Source organism: Sceloporus occidentalis, unplaced genomic scaffold (genome assembly GCF_023333645.1).
Source record: "Sceloporus occidentalis isolate IW3139 unplaced genomic scaffold, rSceOcc1.0.p SCAF_8, whole genome shotgun sequence".
NCBI classification, from domain to species: Eukaryota; Metazoa; Chordata; class Lepidosauria; order Squamata; family Phrynosomatidae; genus Sceloporus; species Sceloporus occidentalis.
In genome coordinates this window covers 12407420-12422574 of record NW_028316988.1, presented here as the reverse complement: position 1 = coordinate 12422574, position 15155 = coordinate 12407420, and the positions used below count along the sequence as shown (strand labels likewise).

General features: G+C 45.7%; 1 protein-coding gene across 11 annotated transcripts in view; it reads left to right on the top strand.

Moving 5' to 3' along the window:
- STRBP (spermatid perinuclear RNA binding protein) overlaps positions 1 to 14882 on the top strand; it is a 65737-nt gene extending 50855 nt beyond the window's left edge. For 7 of the 11 annotated variants that reach the window (XM_089534711.1, XM_089534709.1, XM_089534708.1 and 4 more), the window contains 8 exons: positions 668 to 760; positions 1360 to 1559; positions 3831 to 3989; positions 5601 to 5735; positions 6355 to 6495; positions 7935 to 8070; positions 8459 to 8506; positions 14683 to 14882. In XM_089534711.1, coding sequence (XP_089390837.1) covers positions 668 to 760; positions 1360 to 1559; positions 3831 to 3989; positions 5601 to 5735; positions 6355 to 6495; positions 7935 to 8070; positions 8459 to 8506; positions 14683 to 14777 — 1007 coding nt within the window. In that variant the 3' untranslated portion in view covers positions 14778 to 14882. Of the gene's footprint in view, positions 1 to 667; positions 761 to 1359; positions 1560 to 3830; positions 3990 to 5600; positions 5736 to 6354; positions 6496 to 7934; positions 8071 to 8458; positions 8507 to 11169; positions 12246 to 14682 lie in introns of those variants that run through there. The other 4 variants (XM_089534716.1, XM_089534715.1, XM_089534718.1 and 1 more) reach the window with 3 other exon arrangements.
- The last annotated feature ends 273 nt before the right edge of the window (positions 14883 to 15155 follow it).

Genomic DNA, 15155 nt, shown 5'->3' with positions numbered 1-15155 from the left:
CCATCAGACATCCCTATTGAAGGCAATTGCATTTCACTGTTTGTACTTGCTTATTTTGTGATTGTAGAAGCTGGTCTATGAGCATAACCAAGTGTATATATTTGTTGTTATCCTCCACCAAGTTGACTTTGACTTATGACAACCCTCGGAACAAGAGACCTCCAGGGACTTCATAATGTAAATTTAATTTATAATTTCTGTAGTACTAGGTTTCCCTACTTTGACTTTGCTAACCATTATTCTGATGTCCCATGCAGTTTTATGGAGTGTTGTATTCCCTATCCCCATATGAAAAAAGCATAACATATGGTGGTTTATACATTTGTTACAGTCAATTTTTAGAAAACTGTTAATTCTAAGACTGTAGTGGTTGTACAATCTGTTTTTCTAATAAAATTAAACACACACACACACAAAACTGACTTCCAAAAGCCCCAGCCATCAGCTTGCCTTGCTCAAGTCTTGCAAACTCAGGGTAGCTGTGGCTCCTTTTGACTGAATCAGTCATGATTTATGTGTTCTCCCTCTTTTCCTGCTGCATTCCACCTTTCCCAGCATTATCGTCTTTCCCAGTGACTCACATCCCAAAAGTTTATATATAGCATGTTCATTGTCATCAGTCCACAGTATATAGAAAGTTCTGTTTCTTTCTTTTATGTTTTATTAGGTGCCGGTTCCTCTGCTTTGAAGAGGCCTTTTGAAGATGGGTTGGGGGACGAGAAAGACCCCAATAAGAAGATGAAACGGAATTTGAGAAAAAGTAAATCTTTCTCTCTCTTTTGTTAAAAACTGCTATACGTTTCCTGTTGTTGGAGCTGCAGTTAGAGCACAATAGATGGATTTGATTCGAAAACTGTTCAAAAACAGTAACTCAGAATCATCGAACCTGGAGTCCTTCTCCAGACTAGGTTGGGGGACCACTGAAAGGATCTGCCAAAATTGGACTGGCAAGACTGCTATCGGGAAATATTGATCAGAGGTGTGATAAATGATTAACCCCTATGAAATATTGGTGTTGAGGTCTCCCAAGGATAATATAAAGGCTGCCTGAAATCTTATCTGGGCAACCTTACTTGGAAGTAAATGATACAGAAGTCATGGAGAGGGCATTTCTAAGCAGACATTGTGCTTGGAAGAGTTTTCATATTTAAGCATGTTTCAGTGATAACGTATAGGGAAAGACATTGGCACACACGCACACCACAAGTACCTGCAAGTAGACAGAATAAGTAACAACCTGCTGGCCAGTACCTTAAAATGTTGAAATGTCAAAATGGAAGGCTTTTATCACGTCACCGATGGTCAAATCTGTTCGGTCATCCTCCTAAGCCTCTTTCTGTGTCCTCTCCCACCCTTCAGTCCTCGACAGCAAAGCAATAGATCTTATGAATGCCTTGATGCGTCTGAATCAGATCCGGCCCGGCTTGCAGTACAAACTCCTGTCTCAGTCAGGCCCCGTCCACGCCCCAGTCTTCACGATGTCCGTCGATGTGGATGGCACGACGTATGAAGCGTCAGGGCCTTCGAAGAAAACCGCCAAGCTTCACGTTGCAGTGAAGGTAAGGCTGTGTGGCGGAGTGAGCACCGAATACTCATGACCTTTGGTTTCGGTGGTAGAGTTACACAAAAGGTCATGAGGTCCACACCACAAAAACAGCCCTAATGTAGGTCCTGAGTCTCAAGCTGAGCCCCTTCCCAACACTTCTGAGTCTTGGCAAAAAGAAACTGAGTTACAGAAGGAGACACTGCATTCCTGACTTAGAAGCTCCTGACCACCCCTCAGTGTATGTTCGCTTTATGAAAAACACAAGGTTTTAGGCTTTACATCTTTCCAGGAAACAAGAGAGTTCGAATCCCACAATAAATAATAATGTATTTTTGCTTGCAGAATCTCGTTTTTAAGATTTCAAACACAGTTTAGTGTTACTCCTGACCACAGAACTGTGGTTACTCTTGTTGAAACAAGCCAACTGCATAAATTCTGGTTTAGGGATAGCTTGGAGTAGCAAGCATAGCATAAACCACACTTCTCCAAACCAGCGTGCTCCAGATGTTCTTGGATTGTATCTCCAATTATCCCCAACTGTTGTTCATGGTGGCTGAGGTTGCTAGGTATTGTAGTTGCACAGCATTTGGAGGCTACCTAGACAAGGAAGGCTGTTTGAGACTAGCCACCATTTCAGTGCATTCAGGAATGAATTATGAGAAAAATAATAATACATCAGTAACATAGAAATAAAAAATCCAGTTGCCACTCGGTCGCACTGAAGGAGCAGAAGGTCATGCTCCTAGGATACATCATAATTCATTATTCCCAAATGAGGTGAGAGAATCCGTTTCTAATAGTGTTGCCCTGTGTAGCACAAACACTCCCCCTTCCCTTCAGACTTTAGAATAATAGGGTCCAAAGGCACGGAAGGCAGCCATCTTACCCAAGCAAAGGCTGTTTGGCGGTGGTTCTCCCCTGGATGGGAGGCAGCTGGGAATCCCCCGTCCGGAAATGGGAGAAAGGTGGGATAGAACTGTGTAATCAATAAATCTGTAATCTGCCAGGCGGCTGTCATGGAGCCAAAGCCCAACATGAGGCCTCTTGCCGAAGAATGCAGGCGATTGCATGGAATCACATTAAGGGTTTTATTTCAGAAGAGTCAGGTTTCTAGGGACAAAGCAGCCTAAAAAGCTTTTTAAATTAAAATGTTATCCCTTCCCTGCCGAATCTGCAGAGAGCCAAGAGGGCTTGCTGGCTTCTAAGTCCTTTTTCAGAGGAGGTAGGGTTTTGCCACCTCCTGCAGCCATTGCTGGCTAAAATGAATCAGGAGTAATACCTTAAAAGAGAACTATCAGATTTCCTCCCCTTGAAGCATTGGTTTCTGTTATAATGTGTGCATGTTTTTACCCAAATCTCCAGTCTTTTCCCCCCAGTCCACCCTGTTCCAGGATTCTTCCCTTCCAGGCCCATGTGAGGTAGGTCAGGGCTTGTTCCATGGCTTACCGCATTGCAATAGGGCTGCGGGGACACATTTCACCTACAGCCGGCTTAAAGGAGAAGGGAGGGAGAAACCATTTTTCTCGGCGTTTGCAGATCCACAGTCAGGAGAGGCCCTGCCACAGCTCCATCTGTCATTTTCTTTTTTTAAATCTCGGGCTCGTTTCATGTGTTTTGAACGAGGCCTGTGTGTGTGTGTGTGTGTGTGTGTGTGTGTGTGCGCGCGCTTTTTTACACCATAAAGTTCCTCTGGCAACGCTCAGTTCTTCTCGGTTTTGGAACACGGAGAAACTTTTCTCTCTTTTTTTTTTTTGTTTCAGTCTCTTTGAACATGAAAGTGGCCCCAGAATATTTGATGGCAGCCTTTCTTCCCTCTCTCTCTCTCTCTCTCTCTCTCAAGGCAGTGTCCCTTCCCATACGGTTGTTAGGATTCCTTCTCTCCTCTTTCTCTCCCATGCCACTTTTAAAAGGGTTTGAATGTTTCATCTTGAGAACATTGCTTGTTCTCACTTTGCCTTGTCTTGGAGCGGTGCCTGTATTTCGGACCTTCCTGGTCAAAGTTTAATGACCCTCACCTTTCCTCAACCCATAATGGACCCTCCTCATCTCGTCTTTATTTATATTCTTCTTCCCCCCAAAATTGGGCTTCAGAGCAGCTTATAAATTAAAGTGCAGTTAAAAACACACAAAAAGGCAACCCAGTTTTCCTTATTTTTTAGTGATTTTTTTTAAAAAATAGATGTTGTTTATACAAAGTCTTGTTCATTGTTAATTTTATTTATTTTTTTAAAGATACTGCTTATCTATTCCTGTACAAATACCTTAATGTGGGTTTTTCAAACAGGTTTTGCAAGCGATGGGCTATCCCACCGGTTTCGATGCCGACATGGAATGTACAAGCTCTGATGAGAAGTCAGACACGGAAGGGAAGAATGAGACCATCTCTTCAAACTCAAGCAATAATACTGGAAACTCTACAATCGACACCTCTGCTACCTTGGAGGTAGGCACTCGGGCATCTTCCCATCCTCTCCTCATCCTTGTTTATTGATTCCCTTTCACTCACCCATCAAAAATACCTGGTCAGGCCTTGGGGTCAAACCTGTTTTTTCCTGGGGTCCCAGTCCTTTGGTTTTCTAGATAACAATGTCTCCTTTTTCATGGGCCCAGAAAGTTGCTCTCCTTCCTTCACCTTTTCTTTGTTAAGTCTGGATTGGGGTGGGAACAAAAACTGGGAAGCATCCAATAAAATCCAGAAAAGAAACTGGAGACATGTCTGAAGGTGCTCAGTAAAAGAATGGTTTTATTTATACAACGCCCAATGTGATGGGGCCTCTATAGGGCCACAAGACAACTGTGAGGATGAGATCTCCCAAGTCCTAGTCCAACCAATGCACAACTCTGGCTGACCTAGGAATGCAGAAATGTTTCCCCCCGCTATATCTCCCCATTTGCTCGCTTGCCTGTTTCTCTCTTTTTCTCTCAGGTACATACTTATTTTACAAGAAATGCCATTAAAACAAAGATGTCTGTGTGTAACTTGAGCTAGTTCGGCAGCTCGCTTGATCTGCCTCCGAGTGACTCCGATGTGGTTAAAGCCATATCCACCTTAACAACACGGGCGTTTATGGGTCACAGGGCTGTGGGACGGGGCACAGAGTAAGGCGATCCCCTCTGCTCAGAATCAGAGCAGATACCCCATTGGTAACTAGAACCATTGGCTTCTAATGGCTTTTCCAGAGCTGGCCTTTTGAACGACATATTCCTGTTTCAGGCAGAGTAGAAGGTGAAGGGAGCGGCCAAGCAGTGAGCTCAGGCAGAGGTCAGCCTTGAACAAGAAATAAGCCTGGGGTGTGTGTGTGTGTGTGTGTGTGTGTGTGTGTGTGTGTGTGTGTCTCACATGCTTCCATTAAGTGGAGAGCTTCTGTATACATTACAACTTTCTGGGGAAATAAATACATATGTGCCCCTATTAGCAACAGAATTACCCCGGCACTGAGATCTGTCAGGTCTTGGGGTCAAACCGGTTTTTCCTGGGGTCCCAAGTACCATGTCCTGGTTCTCTAGATAACCATGTCCCTTTTTCATGGGCCCACTGTTTGCTGGTTTCCCACCTTTTGTGTGGGCAACCCTCCCTTCCAATTGAAATGCCCCTCCTGAGTCTTGGCTACTGGAAATTATCATTATTATTATTATTATTATTATTATTAACCTTTATTTATAAAGCGCTGTAAATTTGCACAAATAAATAAGAGGTTTAAGATAAAATATGCTGATATTTTTGGCTCACCCAGAGCTGAAATGTGGCTTCTAAGAGCTCCTCAGAAGATGAATCTGGCCCTTGGGCTGAAAGAGATTCCACACCTTTGGGTTACAGGCCAGGACAAGATGAACATGAGGACTGCTGTTTCAACACGCATGTATATCTATGCACATGCATATATGACCATGGTCTGGAACTGGGGGACCCGTTACAATGGAGAACCTCCCTTTCTGTAGAAGGCCATATTCACCCAGGACTGACCTATCAGAAGACCACCTGCTGACGGTGGATGTGACTGAATATCTCAAATTCTGGACAGGTTCATGACGAACGTTTCCCCTTTCTTCCTAGGTAAGAACTCAGGGTCCAATCCTCACAGCTAGCGGCAAGAATCCGGTGATGGAGCTCAATGAGAAGCGAAGGGGCCTCAAGTACGAACTCATTTCTGAGACGGGCGGAAGCCACGACAAGCGTTTTGTGATGGAGGTGAGAAGTATACTTGGTCCCCTGGCCTTGGTTGTGTTTCTGGACATCTGTTGGGTTCTTCCGGGGGGGTGGGGGGAGAAAGAGAGACAGAAGATAATGTACCTTTATGTAATGGCTTGTTCTAAGTAGAATAGACTTGGTGAGTCAAGTGCTGAATTGCAAATTAACACTTAAAGAAATCCCATTGATTCAGTAGGCCTACTCTTGCTGGAACTAGCAGTTGGATTTAGGGCTGGGTGTGGACTTCGTCATTCTGACGGTGCTCAAATGCTACGTGAATGCTGGTGTTGGAGCTGGTGTGGTTGTGGTGTTGCCATCATCTTCCCACTTTTAGAGTAGTCACACTTCCAAGGCTAATTTTCAAACAGGTATACTGGACCAGGGCTCTCCTTGTATCCAACAAAGAGGGAGACACAGTTGCATTTCCTCCAGGTTTAGTTCCCAGCAGAGGTGAGGTTCGGTGACCATGACACAGAGGGAGAAGCCTCCCAGAGAGCCTGGGCCCCAAACCATTTCAGGCATTAAGGATTAATAATACCAGCCCTTGGATTCAGCTGGGCCTGGCAATGAGTGCACACTTCCTCCCCACACTGTAAATGTTTGCCTCTCTCTTTTCCAGGTAGAAGTAGATGGGCAGAAGTTCCGAGGGGCCGGCCCCAACAAGAAGGTGGCCAAGGCCAGCGCCGCCTTGGCTGCTCTTGAGAAGCTCTTCTCCGGCCCCAACGCAGCTGCCAACAAGAAGAAGAAGATTCTCCCACAGGTGAGGCTGGTTTCAGGAGCCTGCCTGCCAGCTGTGAAGGAGCTTAATGTTTGCTCTGAGGAGCAGGGCAATGGGAACTTGTGGCCCTACAGAAGTTGTTCGACTGCAGTTCCTGTTGGCCAGCTAGTCAGTGTGTGAAGGGTGATGTGAGCTGCAGTCCAATGACAACTGAAGGGCCACAGGGTCCCTAGCCTTTTGTACAGTCAGCACCTGGCAAAACTCTGCTCCTTCCAAACAAGGATTGTTGCATATTGGGTTTAAACAACTAGAGGAATTAAAAATGGTGCTTTACTTTTTAATTGGGTTGGCATGTGGTCTTTGGTGAGTATGCACTTACATACATGTGATTTCTAATGTGCCAGGTGTCCAGCTTGAAATCCTGACCACGATGATCTTTGCAAGAGTTTAGACAGTCATCTTCCCTTTATATATGTTGCCAGGACATGGACATGTTTTGTGGAACCTCTTAACTGTCCTTCAAGCTGAGATCCGAGATTGGTGCTGGGAACAGAAAGAAAATTCAGTCAGCCTCTTTTGGGAAGCAGGGCTTGAGAGTGAACTCTGACAATAAAAGCTTCCTTTTTTGACAGGCAGGTTTAATTAAAACCATGGCTTCTTTGCTCTTCTTCTCCGAAGTCTCTTGCAAAGATGCGTGGGCGCCTGCCTTCTCTCCTTCACTCACAGCCCACTTCAGTGTGAAGATGGGTGACAGGTGGGCTGGGGTTAGCGGATGGATGGGTGGGAAAGTGTTAACCAGCAGGCTTTTTTATAGCGCAGTGCAAAAAGAGGTTCAGCAGAGGAGCCGAGTTTGTTTTCACCCCGGTGACATGTTCAGTTCTGAGCATCCCCCGCTTGCAGCCTCCTTTGCAGAGAAGGGTAGTCAGGGTTGTCTGTTTGAGTGAAAGGAGAGGCAAGACAGTGTCTCCTTTGTCTTCTCTGGTGAATTGTGGAGCTTGGCTCCACAGGGAGGCCCTGTCTGGGCATCTGCAAAGTAGCCTGAACACATGGGAATCATAGTAATGCAACTTTGTGATCGGCAGCGACAATCCATGACTGGGAAAATGTGTGTCTGTGTTCTGTGTGCAAAAAAAACCCCCAATATTTTACTACAGGAAACAGCATATTTTACACAAAGTGTTTTCTTTCCTGCAAGAAAAAAATGTTCAGATTTTTGCACAGGAAACCAATGTTCTGTGCCAAAAAAGAATAGAGAATCCTTATGCACTTCGTAGAAGTATTTTCCTAGGAGAAACCTTGAAGTATATTGCACCTTGTTCTCCTTTTCCTTGGTGGAACATCTCAAGTGCAGAGACCTCCTCCTTTCATTGAGGATGCAAAAATTAACACATCACTCATGACCAACCACCTGGGATTTTTCCTCCAGTGTCTCTCCTTTCACGGTTTTCTCCTTCCATCCATCTTGTTTTCTACCTCTGCAGACAAAGGGGATTGTGAACACAGCCATGTCAGCGGCGGTCCAGGCTGCTCGAGGCCGGGGGAGAGGCGCCCTCACGCGAGGCGCATTCGTCGGGGCAGCCGCCGCCGCCGCAGCCGCTACGGGTTACCTGGCGCCAGGTAGGGCTGATCTGGGCCTATCCCACAGTTATGGCAGCCATGGCAGGTCACTGTGGATCAAATCGCTCTAATTGCAATGTGTGGATACCACTTCAGTTTCAATGAAGAGAAACTGGGAGAGCTTTTTAAAAACCTTTTCAAGGTTTTCCCTTGCTCAAGCCTGGATAATGCTGTTTCGGAATATGACTTCCATGCCAGTGGAGGGCTGCACAATTCCTAATCTATGTATAAACAAGATAAACCCATCATATTTAACCCGTCTGCCCTATCCCCTTCAGATGCCTGTGCTGACTGCTAGTGCATGTGCCATGTGTTATGTACACACATGCAGGATCTCTCTGCCCCTTCCCACAGCTGGCATCAGCCTTTCTGTCTGTTTCTGTCGCAGGCTACGCCGCTCCCTATGGGTACAGTGCCGCCGCCGCACCAGCCTACGGTACGTACCTCATTCTATGTGCAACTGAATGTCTGTGTCTTAAACTCCAAGCTGGGCGTTTGGGGGAAGGTATGCAGCTCAGAGCTTGTGCATAGGGGCTGAGGATGGGGCGAAGGGGCAACCACAGGACCTCCTTTTAGTTTCTTTTTTGTCTCTGGAAAGCTGTTGGCCTCATGGCACTTTCTCTCTCTCTCTCTCAATCTCTCTCTCTCTCTCTCTGGTTGGAAGTAGCTTCTTTCTCTTTTGCTTTTGCCTGACTGTGGAAAAGCTGCTTGTTCTAACTGCCTGCTCCCACCCACTCTTCCCGTGGCAGAAGTGGATATCTCCCCCACCTCCCGCCTGAGTAGTACTTCTCCCCTCTTACAGCCGTCCCGCACTCCATTCAAAGCACCCCGAAGGGCCAAAACTCCGAATCCTGAGGCATCTTCCTCACCGTAAAGCTCCCAACACCCCACTTCCAATGCCAGCAGCCTGATCCTGGGTGGCTATCTCTTTGCTCTCGGTGTTTTAGATCTCCCCACCCCATCTTTTCTCTCCTGTAAATCATCTCCTCTTGGGTTTATGGTCCCCACCCCCATGGGGCTCAGAGGCATATACTGTAGCCCTAGAGCCAGGTGCTTCCTCTGGTTTCTCTCAAACCCAACATTCCCAGCCTGAGGATGGAGTTCCGACAAAGTTGTGCATGTGTCCCATCTGCCCTCCACAGCTTGCGTTGACTTGGGTAAGGGGCTGTGGTTCATTGCTGGTAGAGTTTGTGGCTCCTGACCCCAGGGCTTGGAAAGGTTTACTTGGGTGATGATGGTAATGGCATTTCTCTTAATCCTCTAGCTGAGGAGTTCTAGTCCCCCCTTAACAATGGCAACTTTTCCAAGTTCTTGGGTCAATACACACCTCTGTGGCTGTTGGAACATGAACACAAGGGTGGAGCAGCTCCCTTTGCTATCCTTCTTCCCATCTCAGCCAAAATGTGGCCAAACAAGCCAAAGGACTGTCCCCTTTCCTTTATCATCTCCCTTCCCTCCCACGTTCTCACACAGACACAAAAAACCCCAACAACCCCTAAACACACACACCCCATTCATCTTGTTCAGTTGGGGGAAAATGGCTCTTTGGATTACTTTGAATGTAGTTTTATGCAGCAATGAGGGCGAAGCACTTTGGAGTCAGTGACTGTGGCCCAGCATCCTCTCAGCCGACAAATGGCCCCCTTGAAAGAGCGAGAGGCTTAGGCAAGCCCAGAAGGGTCCCTTGCCACATCTCTCTGCCCGCTTTGTTCCTGCTGGATCTCAATGCCTTCCTCTCAGCCTCCACTAGGAGAGCAAGGAGGGCAATCCCATCGCATCCTTCGATGGGACATCCTTTAGACGCCTTTGCCATGAGGCTGAGGTTCAGGTGCCTTTCTCTGTGCTTGGAGCAGGATGCCCACTCAAGTCTTGGCAGCTCAGTGAGAGAATTCCTGAAGGTCCTAGGTTTTGACGCTCACCAGGTAAGTTTGGGATCATGCGAACCTAAAATCCTAGACCAATTGTCGACTCAGGTTTTTGGAGTCAATTTTTTGACTAAAATTTCTAGACTTACACGTGAGTATATGCAGTAGTATTTTCTCATAGAGTGATAGGTATTAAAGCGCACATAAAGATGCACACTCAAGGCCCTCTCTCATGGTCCTCAAGGTAGCAAGACTGAGAGAAGGGCCGCCCTTGAAGATGTTAAAACCCAGACAGACCCTTCCGACTAAAGTGGGGTGGGAACTGCCTTAGGGTCATATCAGTAGGAAAAAGTAGCTGTTTCCAAAGACACTCTCTTTCTGTCTGTGGGATTATTGGACAAGAAAGGGAATTCCCTTTCTAAATTTCGGGCCAGCCTTACCCTGTGGCCCTCCTTCCAAGGCCTGTGGCCCGTCACTGACTCTAAAGGGCTTCTGCAGAGGAATGCTGCCCTCCTTCTCTGCATAAAGGATTCTCACTGTTTTGTTTTGGACTCTTTTTGGAAATGTCTGGTTGGTCGTGGTGCTTAGTCTTGGGACAAAAGCGCTGCTCCTGGCTGTAAGGTTTCCCCTTCCGTTTCCCTCCTCTTTCTTCCTCTCTGCCTCTGTGAAGCTGTTTGCATGTTGGGAAAGTTTCACTCTGATCATCTCGATCCTCTCTTAGAAAATACCTGCTGTTGCTGCTTTCTGATTTCTAAAACAGATACGTAGGCGAAACCATTTTAGAGGCCTTCGAAGAGGGAACCCTTTCGATTTAAAAACAACCCCCAACCACCTCCCCAAAAAATCTACCAGACTCTTACTTTTTTTGTGCGAGGCCACAAGAATTTTAAAATCACCCCCAAAATTAAGCAGAGACAGACTTTTCACATCTCCTTGCTAGCATCATGAGGGATGTAGTTCCAGGGAGGGCAAAATTGAGGGCATTGCCTCCCCAAATACGAATTCTGCCTCCTCCAGATCCCAAATTTCTAGCTTTAGAGAGCAAAGCACTGAAAATTATTCCCACAGAGAACTCCTATTTGCCGTTTCTAAATACTTGGCTGAAGTTTCAAGTTAACGCAGTGCTAGAAATTTGAAATGACTGTACATTTGGAGAGGTAGGGTTCTTATTGGGAAGGGGCACTGCTCTCATTTTGCCCCATCTGCAGCTACACCCGTTTTCTGGCCCCTGCAGAACAAACTCCCAGGAATACGTGATCTCTTGTCGACTTGGAGGGCTCCTTCATGAGGCATTTTTGCCATCTTCTCAATGCGTGCACCAAGACTTCCACCCCAGACCTCTCCACCCAAAACAGGCTTGGGAAGCAATCGTTCGACCAACACCTATCCAAAGGGACCTTCTCATTCTTGTATCTAGTGGCCAGGATGGGGCAGGCCAAGGGGGTTGTCTTTTGGTGGAATGGAGAAGGGTAACTGGATCTTGGAACGTATTGCCCTAATTCCGGTGGTTGCTCCCAACTAGACCCTATTGAACGAACTCAGTGTTGTTCGAATTTGGTCAACTGGGCCAACTTCTAGCTGGAACCAACCAACCAGCCTTCGGAGAGACACTTGGGGAAGATCAACAAGCTCTGCTTCTTTTATTTTCCTTTCCTTTAGTTTTTTTTTCTTTCCATTTTCGGTTTGCCTTTCTTGGGTTGTTAAGACTTACCTGGAGTCCTTTTGGTTTCTTCTCTCTCTAGGTTTGCCCAAGAGAATGCTTCTGTTGCCTGTTATGAAACTGCCCACCTACCCAATGCCCCATTACTCCTTCTTTTAGCCCACGGCAGAAACCCGTCCCCACTGACTGACCACCACAAATATATATATATATATATATATATATATATATATACAGTACAGAATGTTAGAAGACTTTCAAGAGACAGGCCTTAGAAAGCCTGGTTTTTTCCTTTGAACGCATACTTGAGCAAAAACCATTTGTAAAGAGACGTCTTTTTCCTACCTTTTTATTTTTAACAAAAATGCAAATTTAGTTCTCTTAAAAACTTGAATAAACACACACACACACACAAATGGTCTGTGAAAATGGTTACCTCATTTTTCTCTCCTCCTCCTCCTCTCCCCCTTTCCAAAATAACTTATGCCAGCCTTCTGTTTTAGGGAAGAAACTTAGATGCTTAAAATCTTTTTTTGTTTTTAAGTGAAGTACCCGGATTATGTAAAACTTAAAAAAACAAACAAACTTGTGAAGGATGTATAGAATATAAAAACGCTGATCACAAAATAAAACCCGTTTTTTGTTGTAAAGGAGAGTATTTGCCTGTTTCCTATCGTGAGCTCAATTTGGACGCATGAAACTGGGAGCACCAGCTCTTCCTTTTCTGTCTTAGAGAAAGGAAGCCCCCTTCCCCTAACCCCAGCATCTGCTTAGTCCTGTCAATACAAAAGGCATGGAATGTGGTTTTCATGTTGTTCTAGATAGATTATTTAAAAGATTTATAGCTTAGCATTTCTTGGGAGGCCATTTTGAGGTGACGTTCTCCCCAGATCAGTGGAAGTTTTCCATGCGCTTCATGCGCTCTTTATGGTGTATCTTCCTGTATGAAATACCCGGAGTCTCAGGTGCTAATGTCTTTCTAACAGGGTAGATTTATGCAATACCTTTTGAGTTGCAATTTCTTTGGGAACCGGCAAAGAAATTGGATTGGAACGTCTTTGTTTAGGAAGGGTTTCCTTTGACACCCGTAAAAAGTAAACAGTGCATCTTTGCAGTCTCTGAGTGCTATACTTTGTTAAACCAAGATTTAAGGTCATTTCATGCCACAAACAAGAGCTTTATAATATAGTGTGCGATGTCCACAGTCAAGCTGGTGCAGCCCAGCAAAAGGGCAACCGACGCTGTGAGCATCTGGACCCTTTTTTAAATTCCAGAAGTGTTTTCCTTTTCCAAAAAAGAGAGAAGCCATCCTCAAATAAACGCACCAAACTCAACACATCTTCTTGTGGCCTCCTTCACTCATTCCTGGCTTCTGTAGCGCATGGGTGTCTCAGAGCTAAAACTTTCTAAAACTTGGGTCTCCATTTCCGTCCCGTCCTGCGACCCCACGCCCCATGACGTCCCCCAAAAGCCTTGTGCAATTCTGAGAATCTAAAGCAGCAACACAGTAGTCCCCCATGAGAACTTGCTCCCTTACTTGTCCTGGTCTTGTCCAGTGCTGCTGTGAAAATGGAGCTGTTTCAGCCATAGGCCAGCACCTCCCTTCTCTCTCTTTCTAATTGTGCGTGCGTGCGTGTAGGTGTGTGCATAACGCCCAAAGTGGTGGTTGTGGCTGTGTGTGGCATATGCGTGTGTGTGTGCACATCTTCTCCAATTTGAGATCCAGGAGAGGGAGTGTCTGCTGTTCTCAGGAGGCTCTTTCTCTCTCGAAGGGAGGTTGGGATTCAGGGACGTCCGGCCGCCATTAAAGCATCACCTCCATGGAAAGCCACCACTTCTATTGCTATTTCCCAAAATTCCCCCTTTGTGGTTCCCTTTTTGTATGTATGTGTTGCTGGCACAGAAAGCCTTTATATACTCTGCTCTTCTCCCTCAGATTTGACTTGAGCCATTGCAAACCTGTTCAAAATGGAGACGCAGAAAGAGGGCAGTTAAAACCTCCAGGTTAACCAAGATTTGGCACTGAGGTCTCGCCTTGAGAGGCAGAGTATATATAAACACTTGGCCTTCTTTGGGAAGTTTTAGAAAATAGGCATTTACATGCATATAAAAAAGAAGCAAACAGCAGTAGCAAACCCCCAAATATTTTGTGGGTTTTGGAAGGTGATTTTCCAATCTTTCATGGCTTCTGCAGCCCTCTCTGCGGTGGTGATCCTTTATTCAAATATGAATTGGCAGCCCCAAGTCTATTGTTGTCCCTCCTGGTTTTTGGGGGGAAGGAAGGGAGGAGAGAGGGCTGGGAAGGGAACCGACGACTGAGAAAAGCAGCCTTCAGACCGAGAACAGTATTGATCAATCCTTGACCGTCTTGCTGGCCTATGGATGAAAGGAAGCCATCTCTCAGCTTGGAAAAGCATGGCTGATTCTTTTCAAAAATTGGGGGAAAACAGACAAGTCACCTCAAATAAGAATTTCCTCTCTGCAATTGGCATCTTTTCAAAACCGAGAGTGGATGGGGTTTTTGTTAATAACAGCCAACCTCTTCAAATCCACGCCTGAATTTCTGTGACAGATTTGCTGGCCGCAGAGGCCCTTTGGTGGCCACTATCTATGCCTTTTCCAACGCGATGGCAATCATTTCCAGTAATTGATATGATGTCATTTCCCCTTTCTCTCCATTTATTTTTTGTCATGTCGGGAGTTACTAACCACGTTGTAACCTTGCCCTGTTGCTGCATATTTTACATTTCTCTGCTTTACTGAAAACCTTAATACGCTTCAAGTTCCTTGTTTTTGGTTCTTAAAAAAATGCTTGTGAAGGGAGAACAGTTCTAGTGTAGTATTCAGTTGTATTTTATTTTTTGCTTTTGTTACTGTTTATGTCTTAAAAAGTCATTCAAAACATTCCCATTGTGCAATGAAAACCCCACTTACAGCTTGAAAGAGCAGAGAAATTTAAAGGGCGCTCAAAACGTCATTCCTCCTCCTTTTAAAATCAACATTAACCTCCGGCTTCTCTCCTCCTCTTCCTCCTCCTCCTCCTCCTCTTCCTCCTCCTTGCCTTCTCTGCTCTTCTCTCTGCTGTAGGTGGCTTTTTCATTGACAATCCTTATTGCCAACCACTCGACATCGCTCCTTTTATCATTCACTTGGGCCCTCAAGATTTCTTCTCTGACTTCTAGAGCAAAAAACAGGTTAATGCTGCGCAACAGGTGCTTTCTCCAGAAATGACTTTTTAAAAAGCAAAACCTTAACCGGAGGGAAGGAGGGAGGGAAGGGAAACATCAGATTTTACCTGGGGAGGGGGGAAGGGGGGGAAGGGAGGGGTTTTTGGGGGGAAGCTCTTTATATTTTTATATCTTTGACTTTTCCTGGACTGTGGAAAAAGCAATACGCTCCCATCCAGCCCTGCTCTCCAAACTACAGCAATAGATGTACAGAGGACTGCCGTCCGCGCTTTGCATTAAGAAATTGTTTCCAAAACTTCTCTTTTTAATGTTGCGCATGGCCCCATGCTCCGTCGCGTTGCCTAGCTGGACGCACTCCCTTTTTATTTTTGA